At 24.5% G+C, this 21,959-nt stretch overlaps 2 protein-coding genes across 2 annotated transcripts; both read right to left on the bottom strand.

Annotated features, from left to right (window-relative positions):
• Positions 1-1,468: 1,468 nt before the first annotated feature.
• On the bottom strand, positions 1,469-9,143 carry LOC135119753 (uncharacterized). Its single transcript, XM_064044134.1, has 7 exons — positions 9,104-9,143; positions 8,902-8,981; positions 8,628-8,700; positions 8,512-8,554; positions 7,063-7,175; positions 5,004-5,122; positions 1,469-1,653 (listed from the first exon to the last, which is right to left on the bottom strand). Exons 2-7 carry the CDS (start codon positions 8,975-8,977, stop codon positions 1,469-1,471), a joined length of 609 nt encoding a protein of 202 aa, XP_063900204.1. The 5' UTR covers positions 8,978-8,981; positions 9,104-9,143.
• A 1,834-nt stretch (positions 9,144-10,977) lies between these two features.
• On the bottom strand, positions 10,978-14,226 carry LOC135119773 (ras-related protein Rab-14-like). Its single transcript, XM_064044151.1, has 9 exons — positions 14,180-14,226; positions 13,629-13,697; positions 13,152-13,256; positions 12,899-13,013; positions 12,465-12,610; positions 11,751-11,853; positions 11,536-11,604; positions 11,100-11,152; positions 10,978-11,036 (listed from the first exon to the last, which is right to left on the bottom strand). The coding sequence occupies exons 3-9, from the start codon at positions 13,249-13,251 to the stop codon at positions 10,978-10,980; spliced, it is 645 nt and encodes a 214-aa protein (XP_063900221.1). The 5' UTR covers positions 13,252-13,256; positions 13,629-13,697; positions 14,180-14,226.
• Between the last annotated feature and the right edge of the window lie 7,733 nt (positions 14,227-21,959).

The following is a 21,959-nucleotide window of genomic DNA, read 5'->3' on the forward strand; positions in this document are numbered from 1 at the left end:
AAAAGGCTACTGTATAAGCGCTTTAAACTCTAAAAATTAACGATTAATATATAATATTAGAAGCTTTAAAGTATTAATATATATTGAATATACCTGTGCGGTTTTATTGCAAAAATATAGTGGGTGTTATAAAAACTGAAAATGAGAATAATTTTTACTTTAAACAAGATTTTTAACCATTTTGATATCGATGATATTTTTACAATTTTTAATTTACCGAATTATATTAATACAAATACATATAAATAAAACAATTTCTGAGTAACAATTTTTCAACGATTGAAAAAAAAATTGTTTTTTTCTAACATATAGTTTGGCATATATACAGGCGTACAGTCGTTAGTAAAGTTAAAGCTAGTGTTCTTGTTAAAATTTTTTTTTTCAGTTATTTTTTCTGCTTTTTGTTTTTACCTCGAATTCGCAAAAAGCGAAATACGGAGGCTTTAACATTTTTGTTCTTTCCGACCATCTATGAGGAGGACCCTCTTGATTTAAATATCTTTTAAAATTTTTTGAATACTTAAATATTACCAAAAAGTGAAGTATATTTTATAATAGAAATAAAGTTGTTCTTTTCCTGAAACTAAAAAAAAAATAATAAGTGGGATTTAGAAGGGGAAGTTTAAGCTAAAATTTAAATCTTAGTTACTTTATATAAAATAAATTTATTCTTCATTAGTTTAGCAGTTTTTTTTTACTTCAATGGGTTGCTCATTTACGTACTTCCCACTAAAAAAAGAAAGGTAAAAGGGGTCAACGCTATCAATCTCAGCTATTAATATCATGGATGATTTCGCATCAAGGAAAACGCAAAGAATTGCGTGTTAAGTCTTACATAACCTGTAACTACAAGATGGAGTCCTCTTTATTAAGTTGGTTAATTCGCTAATTAACTTCAAGCTTATAAAATAATAAAACTTTTTCAAAAGTAATAAAAATAAGATATCGCATTTTATAGCAGCATTCTTTAAAGTATAACCAGAATATTCGGTTTTTTTACTTATCATTTGCTTGTTTATAATTCGTGCTTGTGATACGCAAATAACAATAAAGATAGAAGCAAAAACAAAATATATTAGGTAATTTTAAAACTATATTATCTCCTATAAGCTGAATGTTAGCAAGTAATATTGCAACTGTGCGTGCTTCTTATTACAGAACTTTTTGTTAATTTTGGAAAACACATGTTTTACTATGTGAAGTTAGAAACATTCTTAATAACATAAACTCAAAACGGTTTATCTTTTTTTTTGAATTTACGTTGTCGCCAACAAAATTAAGCAAAGATTAAAATTTTGAAGGGGACTGCAAGCTATATAAATTTTTTTTTAATAATCTATCACTCGTAAACAAAAACGGTTAGAGCTTTACACAACCCTGAGGGGTTATTATAGATGAATTTTCATTTAAAAGAAAAATTTAATTTACATTTCAGACGAATTATTAATTAATTTATATTTTTATTTTTTTATTGCAAAAGAGCGCGTGTTTCCCAGTACTTTACAGCTTCCATATACTTTTTTCTATTAATCTTAACGCCGCTTCCTCCCTCTTCTATTAACGCGTTTCGCATAATCGTGATTGGTTGCATCGGAGTTTCATAGTCAACGTCTTGAGCTTTGATGCTAATAATGCCCCACGGAGAATCGTAAGCTAAAGGAATAAATTCATAAAAAATTAAAATTAAATAAAAAAATAACTATCACTGTCTAAATAAATTAGAAAATTAGCGTTTTAAGTTAAATTTTATATAATATTTAAAAATATAATCTTTATCGTGATATAGTACGTAACTTTATATATATATATATATAAGATATTAGTAATAAATATTTTTATAAAGTTTTTGTTATAAAAATTTATGTTAACGAAAGTAAGCGCACTTGGATAAATTTACTAATCTTTTCAAATTTATCATTCAAAGCAGATAAAAATTAAAGATTTCTTGTTCACCACCATGAAAATTTATAAATTAATTAAAATTTCAAATGTCTTATTATATAAGAAAATATAAATTTTGAAAGTTTAACTATTATTATAAAGAGTTGCTTTTATTTATTGTTAATAGTTTATAATTTTTTTTGAATTTACTATTCAAAGCAAATAAATTGGAACGAAAAAATTTAATAAATTTTTAAATTCAATACAAAAGAAATTATAATTCATTAAAGTTTTGTGATTTTATAATTATTATTAGAAAAAGTAACAGTTTGCTTATATTTTACAATTAATATAATATAAATTTTTAAGATTTTCTAAATTTCCTATTTAAAGGAAGTAAAATATAACGATTTTTTGTCCTCAACAAAAATTCTTAAAAGATAATTAAAGTAGTAACTTTTTTTAATAGAAAAGAAATTATAATTTACTAAAGTTCTTTTATTTTATTATTTTTGTTAGTAAAAATAATATTTTGGTTTAATTTTAATGTTTATAGTTTATAACTCCATTACTATACAAAGCAGTTCTCAAAATTTATTTCAAAAATAATTAAAAATTTAAATTTTTACAAAATAAGAAATTATAAATTTTATTATTTTGCTTTTATTATATTTATTTTTAATATAAAATAAATTTATGTTATGACTATTATAATAGTATTAATAACTTTTATTAAACGAATAACTTTACTGTATTCTTTTATAATAAAATTTAATCTTTTAAAATCTCAAATTATAAAAAATAAAACAGATTATTTATATTTCTTAAAAAAGTTTTACTATTAGGTTTATTATTTTTAAATTCCACCAAAAAAACTTTTTTAATAACTATTTTGTATATTTTTATTATATTAATAAATAGTGAATTTAATATAATTATCGGCTGTTGCGAATTTTTAAAATTTATTTTTTAAATTTTAAGAAAATTTTTTTTTAAAAAACTTTGGATTGCTCATTTTAAAAATTAATAAAACTAATAAATTTAATTCAATAAAAATATTTATATTATAAATAAAATTCAGTAAAGCGATACTTTAATTATAAAACTTGTCATCATAATAACTTTATATAAATAAATTTTTATGAAAGCCAGAAAAAGTTTTAAATTATAAAAGTTTATAAAAAATGCAAAATAAATTTTTATCATAAAACTTAAAAAAATAATAATAAATAAATAAAAAACTGTTATAGTAAAAAAAGTCGCTAAACTTTTTATTAAAAGTATTTATTTATAACTAATAACTTCTTTTAGTTTTATTTCTATTAAAATTATAATGTTTTTATAATTAAATATTAAACTTTTCAAGTCTTTATTAAAACTTTATAAAACTTTTATAAAGAAGTTTATAATTTTTTATTTTTATATTTTTTTTTAAAGTTCAAAATTTTTTAAAAAAGGCAAATTATAAAATAAATTAAAAAAATTATAAATCAGAAATTTTAAAATTTTAATCACAAGCAAAAATTATAATTACCTTTAAAGTAACAATAAAAAAAAAAGCGAACTATTATTTATTTTTAAGCGATTTACTAACTTATAAAATAAATATATATAAGTTTTTTTTTACTGAAGCTAAAAATGTTTTCAATAATTTTTAAAAAAAATATTATAAAAGTTTAAAGAAACGTTTATATACTTTTTTATAACTTTTAGAAAAAAAAAGCATAAAGTTTATAAGTTTATATATATATTAAATTTCATATTTTTCATATATACTTTTGTATAGTATTATTAAAAAAATATAAGAACTATCATAATTTTTTATGAAACTTTTTGTAATTATTTAGAAATATATAATAAATTTTTGTTATAAATGTTTAAATAATAATAACTTTTTTTTAAAAAATAAAAGTTACTATAAATTTACTTCATATTTTTGTTAAAGTGCCCAGCAAAAATAATAACTATATAAATTATTATTTATTTATGAAAAATATAATATTATATTAGTTGTAATAAAAATATATTACTATTTCTTTTTATTACTATTATTTATATATAAATATAGAATAATATGATATGATTAGTGGCAACGTGAAATATTTATTATATTTCTTTTTTATATAATTATTATTATTATTATTTATATAAAAAAATATATATTATATATTAGTAGTATTAAATATACTAGTATTTCTTTTCTAATATTTATTACTATTATTTACATATTTAAATTTTATGGTATAATATTATTAGTAGTACTGAACATATTTATTATATCCCTTTACTATTTTTTATTATTATTATTTATATAATATAATTGTTACTTATACATAAAAAGTTTAATAATATAATATTATTAGTAGTATTAAATATATTTATCATATTATTTCTTTTTATATTTTATTACTATTATCTATTTCATATATATATCAGATTAGTAGTATATATATTTATTATAATCCTTTTTTTAATTTTGTAATTATTTTTTGTTAAAGAACATTTTTTAATACATTTATTATTATATATTTGAATAAAATATATTATTATTGTTTTTTTTTCTCGCTTTTTTCTTTTATTATTTGCAGTCATACTTAAAGAAAAAAGAAACTTTTTAAGCATTAACTGCATATTCTATAAAATACTGCTTGAGAAAATAGCTTTATATAAAATATTATTATTTATATATAAAAAAGTTTAATAATTTAATATATTATTAAATATATTTATTATTCATATATTTAATAATTATTATCATTTATTGTAAATAAGTTTCTTAATACTATAGTATTATAAGTAGTAGAAAGTATATTTACTATTTTATTTTATTATTATTAGTTTTAGTATTAAATATTCTTATATATATTATTATTATTTAAATAAAAAAAAGTTTTATTAGTGGCATTAGATATATAGTATTAGTTTTTTATATTATTGTTATCATATACACTTATAACTATTTTATATATATTTTATTATTATTATTTATATATAAAAAAGTTTAACAATATAATATTTTTAGTAGTATTAAATAATTATTATTATATTTATACTATTATAACTTTTTATATATATAATTATTGTTATATCAATAATAATAAATGTATTTTTATTATTATTACTTGGAAGCGGCTCGTTTCTCGCTTTTGCTTCTTTTATTATTTGCTCTCGTGAATAACAAATAATATCCAAAAAAGGAGCTTCAGAGATATTCTCAAAATCTTCACGGCTGAACCAGCGACTAATAATAATAATAACTTTACCAAAAGTTTACATAAAAAACAAAAAAATATTTAATAACTTTTAATAAAACAAATTATTTTCAATAATAATAAAAAAGTTTAAGCAAAAAAGTAAAATATATTAACAAAATTTTGGATTTTACGAATATTTAGACTTTACAAATATTAAATTTTCAATAGAAAAGACTTTAATAAAATATTTTGAACTTTTTAGATATTGAATATAAAAAACTTGTTTTAAAAATAAAAATTTAAACTAAAATTATTAAAAAAAATTTTAATAAATTTTAAAAAGTAAAAATAATTTATAAAAATTAAATAAAACTATAAAAGCTAAATAAAAAAAAGATTTAAGCACAAAACAGTAATTCAAAGTAAAAAATTTAATTATAAAAAAGTATTATTTAAAAAATATTTTAAAGTAAAAAATATAAATTAAAGCAAATCCATTAAATTTATTTAAAAAAGAAAAAATTTTAATTTAAAAAAATTAACAAAAATTTGAAAAGTATATAAAAAACTATAATAAAAAAATAATAATTAAAAATAACAATTATAAAGTAAAAATAGAAGAAAAATTTTTAAAAAACCCAAAAAAATATTTATCAAGTAAAAAAATTCCACTAAAAATTAATTTTTAAAATAAAAAGTAATAAGAAATTAATATAAAAAAAATTAAATATTTATTTAAAATAAAATTTAAATAATTAAATTTTTAATTTAAAGTTAAAATTATTTCTATACGAAGAATAATAATTTTACAATTGCTAAATTCAAAATTCAAAATTTATGGAATAAAAAAAATTATTATGTTATTACTTTTCATTACGAAATATATATAAAAAAAATATATATATATATCAACTAAAACTTTAAATTAAAATTTTATAATTTAAATTTAAATTATTATAAAATAAAAAAAACAATTTAAAAAAAATATATTAATAAAGAATTTTATTTTCAATATGAGAATTAAAAAATTTTATTAATCCACTAAATTCAAATTAAAAAATTTATGAAATTAAATTTAAATAGTCAAATAAAAATTTAAATATATAATAAAATTATTTAAAAAAAAATTATATATTTTAAAAAAATTTTATAAATAAATGTTAACAGTTTTAATAAATTTATTTTTTTAATAATAAACCAAAAAACAAAAATTTTTAATAGTAAATCTTAATTTATTAGGAATATTCAGTTGATTTCCTAAATTAATAATTTAATTTTTATAAAATTATATTCACAAGGAATACTATAATCCACTTCAGCTAATTTATAACAAAAGAAAAAAAAAAGTAAAAATAATAAAAAAAAATTAAACTGGAGTAAAATTATTATTTTAAAATAAAATAAATAATAAATAATTAAATCTTTTTAAAAATAGATTAAATTATAAAAGTTTTTATTAGAATTTTCAACTAAATTTGAAAAGTAATAATAATTTAAATCAAATTTATATGCACTTGCAAAAAAATAAAAAATTGAAATTTAACAATGCCGTAAAAATTTAGGTTTACTAATATTTCTTAAACAAATTTATATAAAAAATAAGATTTACCAAAAAAGAGATATTAATATTTATATGATTATATAAAAATTTATATTTCAAGTACAAATTAAATTTGTTTTCAGAGAATCATAAAGGAAGGATTAAAATTTAAAAATAAAATAAATTTTTCCTTTATATATATAAAAAATTAAAATAAATACAAAATAACTTATTTTCAGACAATCATATAAAAAATTAGATTTTCAAAAAAAAAATTTAATAGTTAAACAATTATACAAAAAAATCAGATGTTTAAATACAAATTATATATATCCTTAGAAAATTAAATATAAAATATTAAATTTTGAAAAAGAAATTAAAATTGATTTAAAATTTTATAAAAAAAATTGATTTTCAAAATAATTAGAAAAGATCATTTAAAAAAACCAAAGCACAGGAAGTTCCTGCGCCGTTCTCGCCATGTAGCCCGTTTTTAAAAAAGGTAAAGTTTCCTCAGAAAGCGGCAGCGAGCCAACATGTGCTTTAGTAAAGTTGGGAATCTTAAATATGTAATTAATTAAGTTTTCTATAAATTTAAATTTTTTTTAAAAATTAAAAATTTAAAAGTATATAAGAACTTTTGTAACTTCTAATTTATAATAAAGATAAAACAGTACCATAAAAATGATAATAAACGTTTATATAAAAGTACAAAATATTTATAATAGAGTTTCAATATCAATAAAAAAAAGTTTCAGTATAATAATATTTAAATAGATTTCAGTATAATAAAAGAAACATTTATTAAAATTCTTAAATTTAATTAAATTTATTATAATTAATAAAAAATGAAGATTACTTAAGAAGGCCACAAGCTCGGTTGGAAAGGGATCAAATTTTAAAAAGTTAGAATTTTAAAATAAAAATTCTTTTAACCAAATTAATGTATAAACGTATTTTCTATTTTTATTATGAATATTTATAAATACTTGAATAAAATTTCCAAAAAAATAAACAAATAATTAAAAAAGATAAAATTTTTTATCAAAATACTTAAGAAATTATATCATTTGTAAGATTTAAAGTTAATTACATCTATTGAAATAATAGAATACCAAAAAAATACAATGTATTTTTTATAAATTATAATAAATTTTTTTTAAAAAAAAGAGCACTTTCATTAAATCTACAAAGTTGTGTATTATGAAAATCAAAATTATGGAAAAGTAATTTAAATTAAATTAGTGGAAATATTTCATAAAAAAGTTTAAATATACAGTGAGGCAAATTAGCTGCACAAAAAAGAATTATATTTACTGTTATTATTAAAATATAATAAAATATTTATTTAAATAAATTATTGTTACTATTACAAATTTTTACTTGTAATTGTTAAGTGTAAATTATACAAAAAATTTATTTATGATAAAAAATTCTATACTTTTTCTATTTATATTTTTTGTTACGGAGCAATTTGTTACTAATAAACTAAAACTTGAATGTTGCTTTTATATAAACATTTAAATAGGTTTAAAGATTAATATATTTTTCTTTTATAAATTTACATAATAAATATAATTTATTAATGATTTAGGAATGATGAAAGACTACATAAAGATGTATAAAATTAATTATATAACCAAAAAAAATTAGTAAATTTGAAATTTATAGGAGAGTTAAAATGTTAACTTTAAAATTTACAAAAAATTGATAATTATAATAATTTTTATAAATAGATTTTATATATAAAACAGTTCGTTATGTTTTTTCTAATAATAATTTGGTTGTAAATTGTAAAACAACAAAAGAAGGTAATTTTTTAATTCAAGAAAATACAATATAAATTAAAACTGAAGTACTAAATATACGTATAGTAATTAGGAAGCTCACACTTACATATAAATGTTTGCAAAAATCAGCGTAGCCATCTTTTAAACAACTAATAAATTTTTTTAAAAATACATGTATCTTATTTGAATTGAAAATTAATTTTAAAAGGCTATAATATCTACTCTGATCCTCTTTCTGCATAAAATTTATTTACTCGTGCCACGAAGTCATCTACATCGTGAATAATTATTGTTCCTATAATATGTTAGTTAGTAAAATAAGGTTTAAAAAAGGTGTTAAAATGAAATGTTACATTTCTTTTTACTAAAAAAAGGATACTTAAAGCATTTATATTAAATGACTTAGCAGAATGAAGAATTTTGATAAAATAACTAAAGAACGCACAGTAATAAGAAAAACTTTATAGAAAACAGGAAGCAGAAAATTTCTTAACACCTTTATAAGTTGGATCGTTGTGATTAAACTGTCTAAGAGCAAATTGATCGAGTGCAAAAGTTAGCGTTGTGGACATTAGCCTTTGAAAAATATTTTTATAAAAAGAATTAGTTAATTTACCATACCGAAGTGATAGGAACATCATAAAAAAAAACTATTTTTAAAATTAGTCTTTTTTTTTGAACTCCCCTTCAAGCAAGACCTGTTTGGTCCACGAGAGAAAACTGTTAGTCGTGCCGTTATTAGTTATTTTTTGTATTCTTTATCACTAATATATATATTTTTTAAAATCTTTATAGTAAATGGTTTAAACGATATTAATATTATTGTGCACTTTATGACTCTAGTTCCTTATTTGTATTATCCCTGTTTTTATTGCATAACTACCTTTAGAGGGATCTGCAATACTTTGTTTTTATTTTAATTTTTAAAAAATATATATTGACTATAATTTCATAGTTATGGGAGTTTGGAAACGTTTTTACGCTCTTTAATACTGGCCGATAATTTTAAAAGTACAAACAAAAATTACACTTTTTTAGGAATCTAAAAGGTTTAATCCTTTACGAGTTCTTTTTATAACCGTGCACTCATATTTTAATCTTAAAGAAATAGAAAGTAGTATTATAAAGTGTATAAGCTTAAACTAAAATCTTCGTAAAAAATAAATAAAAAAGTAGTGGGCAATTTATCGGTGTATATAGAGGAGGTAAATACAACATTTAAAATGTTTCAATGAGTCTAATAATAGCTTTATTCTAATATTTTATGTGATGCTCTAAATCCTTCACAAGTGTATGCCAAATTTTTCTTGTTAAACATATGACACTCAGCTTTTTAGTCTTCATTAATATTTCAGTGTATTCTATTTTACAAATTTCTATAACTATTAAAGTTTAGTATTTTCTGGTTTTGATCGGGTTAACAATTTGTTTAAATAAACATAATTACATGTATTATCAAGTTATTATATAATCCATGTTAGTCTATATTCAGCAAATAGAAGGTTTTAAGAAATTCCTATATAGTTCATGTAAAAAACGTTAACTAGTCTACTCACGTCGAAATTTAATTTACCTAATTAAAAAAAGTTTATCGAAAAATCATGCGATAGTGAAACGCCAGCCTTTTTTCATGTATATGCGCTTTAATGCCTCTGAGATGTCGCTGAATTACTTACGTTGAATATAAAATCACTTTTAACAATCGCTATTTAGTAACTATTAAACTTTTGTCTGTAGTCGCAAACTTGCAATCTCGTATTTTAGAACTGTGGTAACACTAGCTAGCAAGTGACTGATTAAAGGTACTATATATTATTTATTCGACTCCGAATATATATATGTGCCTTTATTGGACTCTCCCAGTATACTTTTTAATTTTAAGGCTAACATCAGCTAGCAAGGGGCTAATCCAAGTATAAAGTAATATTTAACAACACACACATATATATATGAGCTACAGGCAGCATTACGCAGGGGCAGAAATATCTGATCTTATAATTGGCAAAAACCTTGGTCGAGCTTGAGTCCTTAGGCAGGTTTTATCTTACCCATTAACCTTTAGCTTTTCTCCTTAGAAGTTGACGTAAGCTAAGTTAATGGGCCTAGTCGCCAAACTTTTTTCAAAGCTAAAAGGCCAGTCGGGAGATTACAAGGCTGTATATTATCCAATTCAACTCTAGGCTTGTTTCTTCTAAACACTCACACGGTTGATAACTAGTCAACGATAGTCAAGATCCTCGTAGATTCAGCATTCCTTTGAAGTTAAGATAAAGATTATATATATATATACATACTCTCCCTTTACATGTTTATTCCGTTTAGAGCAAGGCGGCACACACAAAAAAACTTTTTACACAGAAAAAGAGAGGATAGAAAAAAAAAGTCCTTGCCCCCTAAGTGAACCTTTATATATTATCGCTATCCCTTAACCCTCACTAACTTTGACCGTCGCAGGTCATTTTTCCATTGGGTGCTGCTTTTATAAAGTTAACTTTCTTTTTTAAATTTAAACAACTCTTTATTACAAATTATTTGTAAAATAATATAATATTTATTAATAGTTTTTATTCTTTTAGCAAGAACAAAAACTGTCGCTAGTAACAGCGCTATTTTCACCAAACGGAAGTTCCACTGTCGGAAATTATTAAAAAAATATATATAGAATTATTTATAAAAATAAAAATAAGTTATTACCTTTCTGAGATTGTTTTTGTTGAACGCCCGATTCAGCCGCATTTAGGTCCAGACTAAAGTAGTAAAAAATATATTTATATACAAAAACTTACTAATGAATGAATTAAGCGAATAAATTAAAACTCAAAGAAGAGTTTTATATTTATTAAAATATAACAATTTTAGTAATTAGTGTAACTGGATATTCAAAGATAAAATCTCATAATAAGACTAACTTAATAAATAATGAAATATAGTAATTTTAATATAAGCGAAAGAGTAGATAATTTATAGTTATTACTAAGAATTATTTGGGCTTAAAAAAATTAATTAAATTCTTAAAAGTTTCTTCAAAAATTTTAGTGAATAAAAAGCTTTAAAATTCACTAAAATCTATGGATAGGCGCCAAAAGAATTGCAATATATTTAATTCGAGCAATTAATAGCACGGACACACCTTCCGTCTTGAATCTTCTGATATATTTTTTGAGCAACTTCAACAAAAGCTTCGTCAACGTGATCCCCTCTTATAATTAATAAATAAATAAATAAAATTAGAGATAGTAATAATAAATAAATTAAAATAGTATTGATAACAAAATAATAACAGTGAAAATGTAAATAAAATAATCTAATTTTAATTATTGTAACATATAACATAATATATATTACGTTTTTGCGCTGCACTCTAGAAATAAAAGCCCATTTTCTTCAGCAAATTTCTTTCCCTCTTCATAAGTAACATCGCGTTGTTCTTCTAAATCCGATTTATTTCCTTAAATAAAAAAAGTAACAACTTTGAAGAAAAAAAGTGTATATACTAAAGAATTAGAAATTTACTTCAAAAAATGAGTAATAACTATAAATATAAAAACGAAAAACATGCATTATAATATAAAAAAGTTAATGTAAACCAAAAGTTTTTGAAGAATTTCTAAAGAAATAAAAGTTTTAGGTGGGTTTTATTATTGCACTGAAAAATAATGACACTAGTAAAAGTTTAAGTGTGAAAAAAATAAATAAAAGAAATCATAATTTATAAAGTATATATATAAAATTGATAAAATTGATTTAAGATAAGATTGTATTCTTAAAATTAGTCAACTGAGTTATAGTCGCATATTTTATTTAAATTCATCCTAACGGCAGAAGATTTAGAAATATATTCATATAACTTATAGGAAGTTTTTTGCAACTTTAAAAAAACAGTTATTACTTTTTTAAAAAAATTATTAGGTTTTTAAAATAACACTTTTTCTAATAAAAAAAAAGTACTTTTAGATTTTAATATTTTTATTATATTAATTGACCCAAAATGAATACTTCTCGTGCAAAAAACTATATAATACTCGCCAAAAGGAGTAAATTTTAGATATATGAAAACACCAATAAGGAGGATTGTAGTATTGGGATTGGTTAAGGTTTGAGTATCCGAAAGCCATGTGGCCACGTGGTTAAAAGTTGTCCTTCTTGTAATGTCGTACACCAGCAAAGCACCAGCAGCTCCTCGATAGTAACTTCGTGTTACAGCCCTACACGGGAATTATTTTTATTATGATTCGATAGTTATCGTTTCTTACATGCAAAAAATTATATTTTATTTATAGTAACTCACTTTTCTATTTTATCAAGTTGATTGCGAATATAAATTTCTTTTTTTTTTTAACACTATATAAATTTCTATTCTTCTGCTTTAGTTACTAATCTTTTTTAAAACTGTCTCAATTTTTTATATATGTAAGTTTGTTCTTTTTTTCTTTTTTCTTTTTAGGTTGGTTGCTATATTAGATATATTTCTTTATTATCTTGTCTATAACAACCGAAAACGTTCCTGGCCGGCAGTATCCCAGATTTGTAATTTAATTTTCTGTCCGTCAACTTCTATTATACGAGTGCCAAACTCCACTCCGATGGTATGAGGAATGTCAGCCATAACTGCTTTGTAAAGTTTAGATAAATACTTATATTTTGTTTATTTTTTTACTATCTAGTAATAAAAGAAATTAATAAAAGATATAGGCGGACCTATATATTAATTTACGGAAAAATAAGTAACAAACTGGTTTCACTTACACTTGCTTAGAGTAAACTGATTTAAAACACAAGACTTGCCGACTCCCATGTCGCCGATAATTATGTATTTAAAGATATAAGAATAGTTGTAGGTAGCCATTTCCCCTAGTAGAATATTGTAAGCAATAGTAAACTTATAAAAAAAGTTTAAAAATCAGCTTCCAAGTACAAATTTTTTTTTATTTTTAAGAACTAAAGGAAATCTTTACCAACATTGAAGTTACCAGGGAAAAATTAATAAGTAATAAAAAGTTAACGAAGTCTTAACTCACTCCCTTAAAGGTCTTAACTTAAATAGAATATGAAAATAAAAAGCCTCCAATAACTAATTCATTTTTGTATGAATCAACTTTTTTAAAACTGACAAAGAAACGTTTTACTATTAACGCAACATGAAATCTTTTTTATGGATTTTAGAAAACTACACAAATATAATAACTAAATACTAATTACAAAATAAATTATAAAACAGGTAACCTTATTTTTATTTGCTCTTTTCTTTTGTGAATGCCACAGTGCCAACGGTTTTGTGTACAATATTTACGGCTATTGTGTAAAAAATCAGTTTACATATTCATGTTAAGTATTAAGTATTTATAATAAATAATTAGATCTGTAAATTTAGAGAATTATAAAGTACTAATGCACTATTCATTTTAAAAATAGTGTTAGTTTTTTTTTATATTTTAAGATAACGCCGTATTTACATAATTAAACAAAAAATTAGCAATGAAGTAGTAAAAAAATTGAAATAATACGCCATTCTGTTTAAAAATATTGTAAGTTTTATTTTTTTTTAAACCTTAAATAAGATAACACCAAAAATTTAACTTTAAAGTAGTAAAAATTTACAAAAGTTTCAAAGTTTCTTAAAAAAGTAAAGTTTTTTTAATCAGCTACGTTAACGAGTGGTAAGTAATTTTTTATTTAAAAGATGACAGCCTATAAAAATCAACTAACCTTCTTCTATCAGTAGTGATATTTTGCCCTATTACCGAATTAAATATTAAAAACACCCAGGAAAGTACCTATATACACTTTTTTAACGCTATGGAGGTGAAGTTTCTTAGATTTCTTTTTCCATTTATGTTAAAAATGGGTACCACCCGCGATGAAAAACCGCCTACTAAATTATATACTCTATTCACTCTAATCTAAAACAATCAAGGTAAAAATACTTTTTTCTTTTAAATTAAACGAGGTTGTTCTCTCTTCTTTGAGACATAAGAATGAAAACTATATCATTAATAATTTAAACCACGTTTAACAATTTTGTATTATTAAATTTAAGGAATAGCCTAAATTAGTATAGGGATTAGAATTTGTTACAATAAGTCTGTAATCCATTTTTAACAATGCGTCTGTTCTCCATGTCGCAGTAATCCATTACTTTGTGTGGGTGAATGTATATAGAAAAAATTGGTTTCTGATATTCAATGACTTGTTGACTAACGCCATTCCTGCAAAGATTTTGTCTTTGTGTACATGATATAGAAAAGCCTTTTTCTAATGTATAAAAGAAGATAAAAAGACCTCCAAGCATTTTTATTCCATGAGCAAAGGCTAATTTAGTAAAGATCTCAAAAAGGTTATTAGTTACTTGAAATTTCAACGGCAAAGTGGTTATTGCACTTCTTGATGATTTTTTGATTTGGTATGTATTAGGATTTGATACCTTAATAAGTGATTTCCTGTCCCTTTAAGAAAGCTAACAGTATCTTTAATTGTAGAACTTTAAAAATATAATAGGTTGTTATACAAGTAGAAGAAGAAATAAACTGGTTTTCCTCGATATAATAGTAGTTTATTACTACATTTTTATTATTCTATACTAGCGAATTTAGTAAGGTGAAATGGAGATCTTAATTAACTAGATTATTCAGTGTTAAAGCTATAAACCATCTATCATTACGTATCAGGTCAACGTAATATTATGTTATCTACTTATGAAAAAAAAAAATTTAATGTTTTTATAAAAACATTAAGTTTAAGAAAAACCATAAATTTACCCTTTGTTATATTTTTTTTAACATCTCTGCAAACTACTTAGATACAGCTAAGCTTATCCTATGGAATATTTTGCTGTGATGCTCGGTTATTAATCACATCTTTTTATATTTTTCACAGCGAATGTATTAAGTTTTTAAAAAGGAAATACTATTAATAATTCATTACAGAGTGTTACTCATAACCAAATTATAATAGAAGGGATTTTGTATGAGTATAACAAGTTCACAACCCCCTCGGTGTACTAATAAAAAGCTCTTACGTTTCTCTGATAACCGCTGGCATACCTTCGCTGCATTCATATATATTTTTTTAATTACTTTTAATACTTTTTTTAAGGACTTCCTCTAGAATTAACCTTTAATACTTAGATCTATACCAATGATTTATAAAAACTTTCCTTCGCTTCCTACGTATCCTTATTTTAAGGAAGTTACTGCTATTACTTTCATTGTGTAATTATTGCTTTTAATGAATTTTTGGTTTAATTCTGGTAATCTCTCACTTTACTGGTTATTCAGTTACCCTTTAAGTGGGCTTATAAGCTTTTGCTATAATCTACATAAAATAGCACTTGCGAAATAACTAATATACCTTTTATTTTTGTAAAACACTTCTAATAGATACACAATTTTGTACTTCCGGGGAGCCAACATCTTTTAATTTGCAAGTTATGCTTGTTCGATTCTCCCTATATAAGTCACACCGCGCGCTTGTGTAAACGATCTAATAATCACAGACAAAACACCATATCCCTTTGGTGCCCTTTCTAAAGAAAATAAGAGGAATGTCGGTAGGAAATGATCTTTGATTGTGTCTAAAAGGGAGTTATATGTTTGAATGAAAGATCTGACTCTCAAAACTCTTGAAATTATTTTTTTAATGAAGTTACGCAACCTCCAACGGAGATATTCACTTATTTCAACTATGTATAAAACCGATATTCTCTTTTGTCATATCTACTTCCTAAACTTAGATAAGGAACAGAAAATACGAACACCCGGCGACTGCAAACCCCCTTCCCCCCGGGAAAAATAGTCTATCAAACTTAAAATTACGACTATTTTTGTAATACGATCTTTTTGGAACTAAGTAAAGTGCTCCTTGAATTTTTAAAAAGAAACGAAAGCAACTTATTTGAGCAAAACATTATAAAGATAAGGACGGTCGCGGTTATATATATACTACTAGTACTTAGACTATATAGTAATCACACTAATATAATGTGATTACACACCGGCGGTCAAGTCCAATGCATCAAAGACACCAAAATAGTACCAATAGCTACAAGCAGAATTAGCCGCCCACGGCTCAGGAACAGAATAATAGCCATAGACAAACAATACTCATCATGCAGTGTTTTTGTAAATGCTTTGGTCGCACCTATTTGCTACTATACAACAGATTTCTGCATAACTAAGCTGATTTCATTTACGGTTTTACTAGTGAAAGTGTTAACTGCGTCAGCTCTCCTTTGGCAAATAACGAAGGACCGCTTTAGAAGGCATCGCTAGTACTCAATGCGAAACTTACAAAACGAGCAAATAGTCGATTCGATTTATGTTTTATTGTTCTGTTTAAGCTTTAAAGTCAAAAAGTAGCAGGAACATAGTCCGATCAGCGAGCTTAAGACTTGAGGCGAATCATTGTATGGGTCAGTCAATGTTACAGGTAAGATTTAACCTGCTGCAAGACTTTATTAAACCTAAGGCTTTTACCAATTTTAAGAGTGGTTTTTTCCAACCGAGGCTTACCAAGTGATATTTTAACACCTCCCACGGCTCTCCCAGTACAAAGTAAACTCACAACTGAGCTCTCAAAGTTACCATAATCACGTTCCTTCAGGTTTCATGGTCAATTAGTCAATCGTGTCCAAATTGTAGAGTTTTATTGGTTTGATTTTACTGTAACATCAAAGTTGATCCTATTGAAAAGTAGAGGGTGAAAGGTGAAAGGACCTAAGAGAGATTTCGTTACATTTCTTACGTTGCATTCCACCTGAGAGAAGGCTCAGGGAATAACGCGGAGGTTTAACGCAAATTTTATTAAAGGGTCAATCTTTCTTGACCGCTTTACGAGATTAACCTGGCGGCAGAAAGCAACCGTTACCTTAATCAAGAGTGAACAATGCTAGGCGAAGAATCAAAAGGTTAGATCCAACAGTCAGAGCCAGCACCAAGCGTCCAGCAACATGCCTCTACTACAGTCACCAACCTGCGCAGTTGCGAATGGGTCTAACTATGAACCAACAAAGGTCTTACTTGCTACGGTCACAGCCCAGCAAAGGATCGCGCATCCCGCGCGCCAAAAGTGAGATATTAAGATGTTTAAGATAAAAATGCACTCACAGGATCTGCCTAATCAACGACAGACGATAAAAATGCAGTTCTCTTTATACGAGGTAAGGTGCTTAATTATTCTATGTAACAGCACTAAAAAAATTAGGTAAAAGTTAAAATGACCACCCAAAGGTACAGAATTACCCTCAAAAGGATAAAAATTATTCTCAAAAGATCAAAGAGTGCTTCAACCAGAGAAGGATCAAAAACTTAAACAAGTTTATGGGTAAAAAGCACTAAAAGAAGTATAAAAGGAATTATAATGGTTGAACGAGCTTCTACGATAAGGAGGTTTAGCAGTTGAACTGCAACGCAGAACAAAATAATCAAAAATTTTATCTATAATACTACATCACTGTAGGATAAAAAAGTACTATTAGTTAATTTACATATAACTATTTTTTTTTTTTGTAATTATTCAATTCACATAAAACTCTATGTTAGTACTATTAAATGATATAATAGATTGTATAGTAGGCACTTTCAGTTCGTGACGAAGTATTGGCTTCACTTAGAGACCTTAGCTACAAACTCAATTAGCCCCCAAGGGAGTAGCAAAGGTTAGAATTATACAGTACTTGGATCCTAACTTTGAGAAATTATTCTTCTGGTTGAAAAAAGAGAAAGGTTGCCTCTACAGCTTGCCAAACCAGTGGAGAGTCAAGTTCTTGTCGACTAAGCAGCTAGGCTTAAGAATGGAATCAAACCATTGACTTGACTGTAAAGAAGGTTATACCACTTAACTACTTAAGAAGTTTGAAAATAAAGTTCTACTTTAGTAGAACAAAATAACTAACTAACAGTCTAGAAATGTTAGCTAATTAAAAAGGTTCTACCAAGGTAGAACGAAAAAAGTAAAATTAAAGATTGTAATCTTGTAGAAAAAGAGTTTATTTTTACATATATAATAATAATTATGCTTTTATAAAGTGTATGTATACGAACCCAACAGTGGTTGATGAGAAATCTTGCCTTTAATTAAAAGTTAAAATTAAAAATATTACACCCCCTTTTATTAATTAATTATTGCTCTTCTATTATTTACTTTTATAATTTTAAACAATATTAGCTACTCCTTTTAACAAGGACATCATAATAAAAAATTAAATTTAGCAAATTCATTTAACAAAATTGGATTTGTCGCCCTAACCTTTACTCTAAGCTCATAAGGCCAAAATAGCACATTCTCATTAACACTAAAAAGATTTTCTTATCCGGTTATAATCAGTGTTAATAATTGTTCTAACAACTAATTACAGAACGAAAGATGCGTCTTTTTTTTGGCCGAAAGGACAAACTAATATTTAGGACGTTTTACTTTTGTTTGAAAACGTTAAAATAAGTAAATCTACGTTCTTTAAAGGAGTTGATTATAATCTTTTTTCATACTTACTATATATGCCACTGGGTTTAAAATCGCTATACCTTAACTTAAAGGCTAAAACCGCTTTGTTTCTTCATGCTATTACATTTTATCATAAATATGACTTTTGCTAAAGTAAACATATTTTTGGCATGAGGTATTCATTTCTTACTGAATTAAAGTTAGCAAGGAGGTCTTGTTCATATAATAGTAATTAGTTCCATTTCTCCAATAAGTTACCAGGGATTAGCAGATCATTAACAGTCAAGTACTAATAATATAGTACGAAATTAAGCTAAATCGCGATTGCAAAGTAAAGACAAAAAGTAAATATACTAAAGCTAGAGTAGTATAAGCAGCTTTAAACTATATAAAAATGGTATCTTTAAGTTTAGAGCTTGTAGTGTTATTTAGTATTAATTACTACATTGCACCAACGTGAACTCACCTTTTCGGGGGCAACTATTTTCTTCAGCCCTGTATAAAGAAAACTAAGTCGATAGACCAAATAAATTAGAAAGTCTTAAATATCAACTAGGCTACTGGTGAAAATCACTATGACTAAGGAGGCTGGCAATAACGCTATAATATCAGCAATAAACAGCATAGGCGATCCCGCCCCAGCACATATCTTTAACGCTAAACTCAGGCTAACCTATGACCATTACTTGGTAGTTAGGGAGTATAATGCTACCTGCACAGTTGAAAGGGAAGATAATAACACCACTCAAAGACACTACTGTACATTACAAGTCCACCTACAATATAAGTAATCCTTTCGAAAGGTAAGGCTGCGATCGAAAGCTAAGATTATGTCGCTACCTGGGTTTCCATATATCTAAAGAGTAAAATCTCCATTATTTTTGGAAGAGTATTTATCTGCTCAATCCACGTACAAAGTGAGAAGTGTTATTAAGACTTAAGAGGGTTCCAGTCCAATTGATTAATGAATTTAGTAGAAACCTTTTAGGGGATTATATCTATAAAGGCTGAAATGTAGACTGAAGTTAGCTTCCAAATTACAGTACTATATTTATATACTTTCAAAACTTATTAATAACTTTGAAAAAGGTTCTATTTTACCTTTGAACTTAATTAATTTGCATTATACCTCCAATTTCATCTTGGTTTTTTGGAGAAGTGCGCTAATGGGCACTTGTCTGCTCTCTTAAATTGCTTTTGACGTAAGAATATACTAATTTCTTTTGTTTGCTGGTTAAACAGTTAGCTCGATCGTAACCTTTATCGATAAAAATAATCTAAACATTATTAGTTCAAGTATATTACATGTACAGTTTAAAGATTTTTAGCAACAGAGATTTTGTACACATCTAAACGTTCGATAGAAGGCCCTAAAAATAACTCTCTTTTACATTCTAGTTGCGTGTATAGATATAGGCAAATTTTATAAATTTTTTTCTGGAGAGCTTTGCAGATGCCATGCAGCTTCATTTTAGATATTATTCCCTAATCAGGTAAACAGAAATATTATATAAATTTTAAGAAAAAATTTCTATAACTTCACAATTTCCTTTACATCTAAAACTTTAATTTTTGTGCTTAAATTAGACCATTACTAAGATGCTTTTTAATGGCCAACAAAGGAAATAATCGAATACCAAAAGAATATAAGTGAAACCATAGAAAAAATTTATATTTTAAAAAAATAACCAAAAAAAGGTTTAAAATGTTAGGAGGCTAAATTAAATGAAAGATGTTAGAAGGGGTCCTTACGAACTTTTTTATTTTGGTCTCAATTATCTTATAGAATATATGAATATAGTCTTTGGCTTTTTTTTTTTTAGTGTGGCAGTAACCTTAGCTATAGGGGTGGTCATTTACGTATGTTATTCAGTCTAGTCTAGGAAATTAGTACTTTTAATATTGCCACTGACCTAAAAGTTTAAAGTCAGGAAATTGTGTGGCACCCATGCTATTAGAGTTCAGTTTAGAAGAGCAATTAATGTCTTCAAGTTTATATAAAGCTGACAGAGTATTAGTTTATTTAAACAAAATTTAAAATTGCACGTCAGCTTATTTAAAATATCCCAACATGGATAGTTTTTCTAAGGTAATGAAATGAATATATATATATATAATTTCAGCCAAATATTTGTGAAGGCTTCAGCTGTACATAATATTTAACTAGTGCGTTCACACCTAAAATCTGCGGTATTACGGCCAATGGTGGAAGAAAAAGCTTATTATAAATATTTAAAAAAATTTTGTCTAAAGTTTGGAGTAGTAAAGGTATTGTATATAAATTTTATTAAAAGTTAATACTACGAGGTATATAACTTTCTGGAAGCCTATATCGTCTTTTGAGACCTAATAAATAGTTACGATTAAGTCTTATGAGCTTGTTTTTTATCAAACTATTGCTATCAACAGTAGCAATAACTATACACTTTAAAAGAAATATTGGGAGGATTACTCAAGGCAAATATTTTAATGTAATAAAATTTCTTTGCAAAGTCAGTATTTTTCGTATCGAAAAATTATTATAATAATAAGAGGGTGGTGTTTACATTATCTCAGATCGTCTTTGAAGGCGGATCGTTAATATTAATCTTTAAAAATAGAAATTGGCACATAATTTTGACATTGTTATGACGAAGCCTATATCTTCATTGTATCCTCATCTTATAATTATTGTTAAAGACAAATAAAAGAAATTTTGACTTAAACCCGTAGAACCTAAGTAAAAGCAGTATTAAGGAAAGAAAAAGCATACCTCAAACTTGGGATATTACTTTTAAAGAAAATGCATTGATTATAATGACAAAAATTTCTCATCGAGGACAAGCATATGATAAAAATACTAGTGCAATTAGTAAAAACAGTGACAAGTACAACTAAAAATAAAAATTATTAAATATTAAGTTTTTTGGAAGAAATTTTAGACTGTTTCTGAGGGTGCCTGGCCCTATTTTTATTTATTTACGGAGTGACATGCCACAGTGGAGATTCCTTGGGTCTAAGCCTCCTTGATCCCTACTCCACCCGCATGGGTGGTTTGGATGGAGGGGGAGTGAGTGTTAAACGCTTAAATCAATCGCAAAGAAATCGCTCTCTATGCTATGAGTGATGACCCGGGAG

Source organism: Zophobas morio, unplaced genomic scaffold, assembly GCF_036711695.1.
Source record: "Zophobas morio isolate AGI-343-1 ecotype UQ-CSIRO unplaced genomic scaffold, CSIRO_AGI_Zmor_V1 ptg000304l, whole genome shotgun sequence".
NCBI lineage: Eukaryota > Metazoa > Arthropoda > Insecta > Coleoptera > Tenebrionidae > Zophobas > Zophobas morio.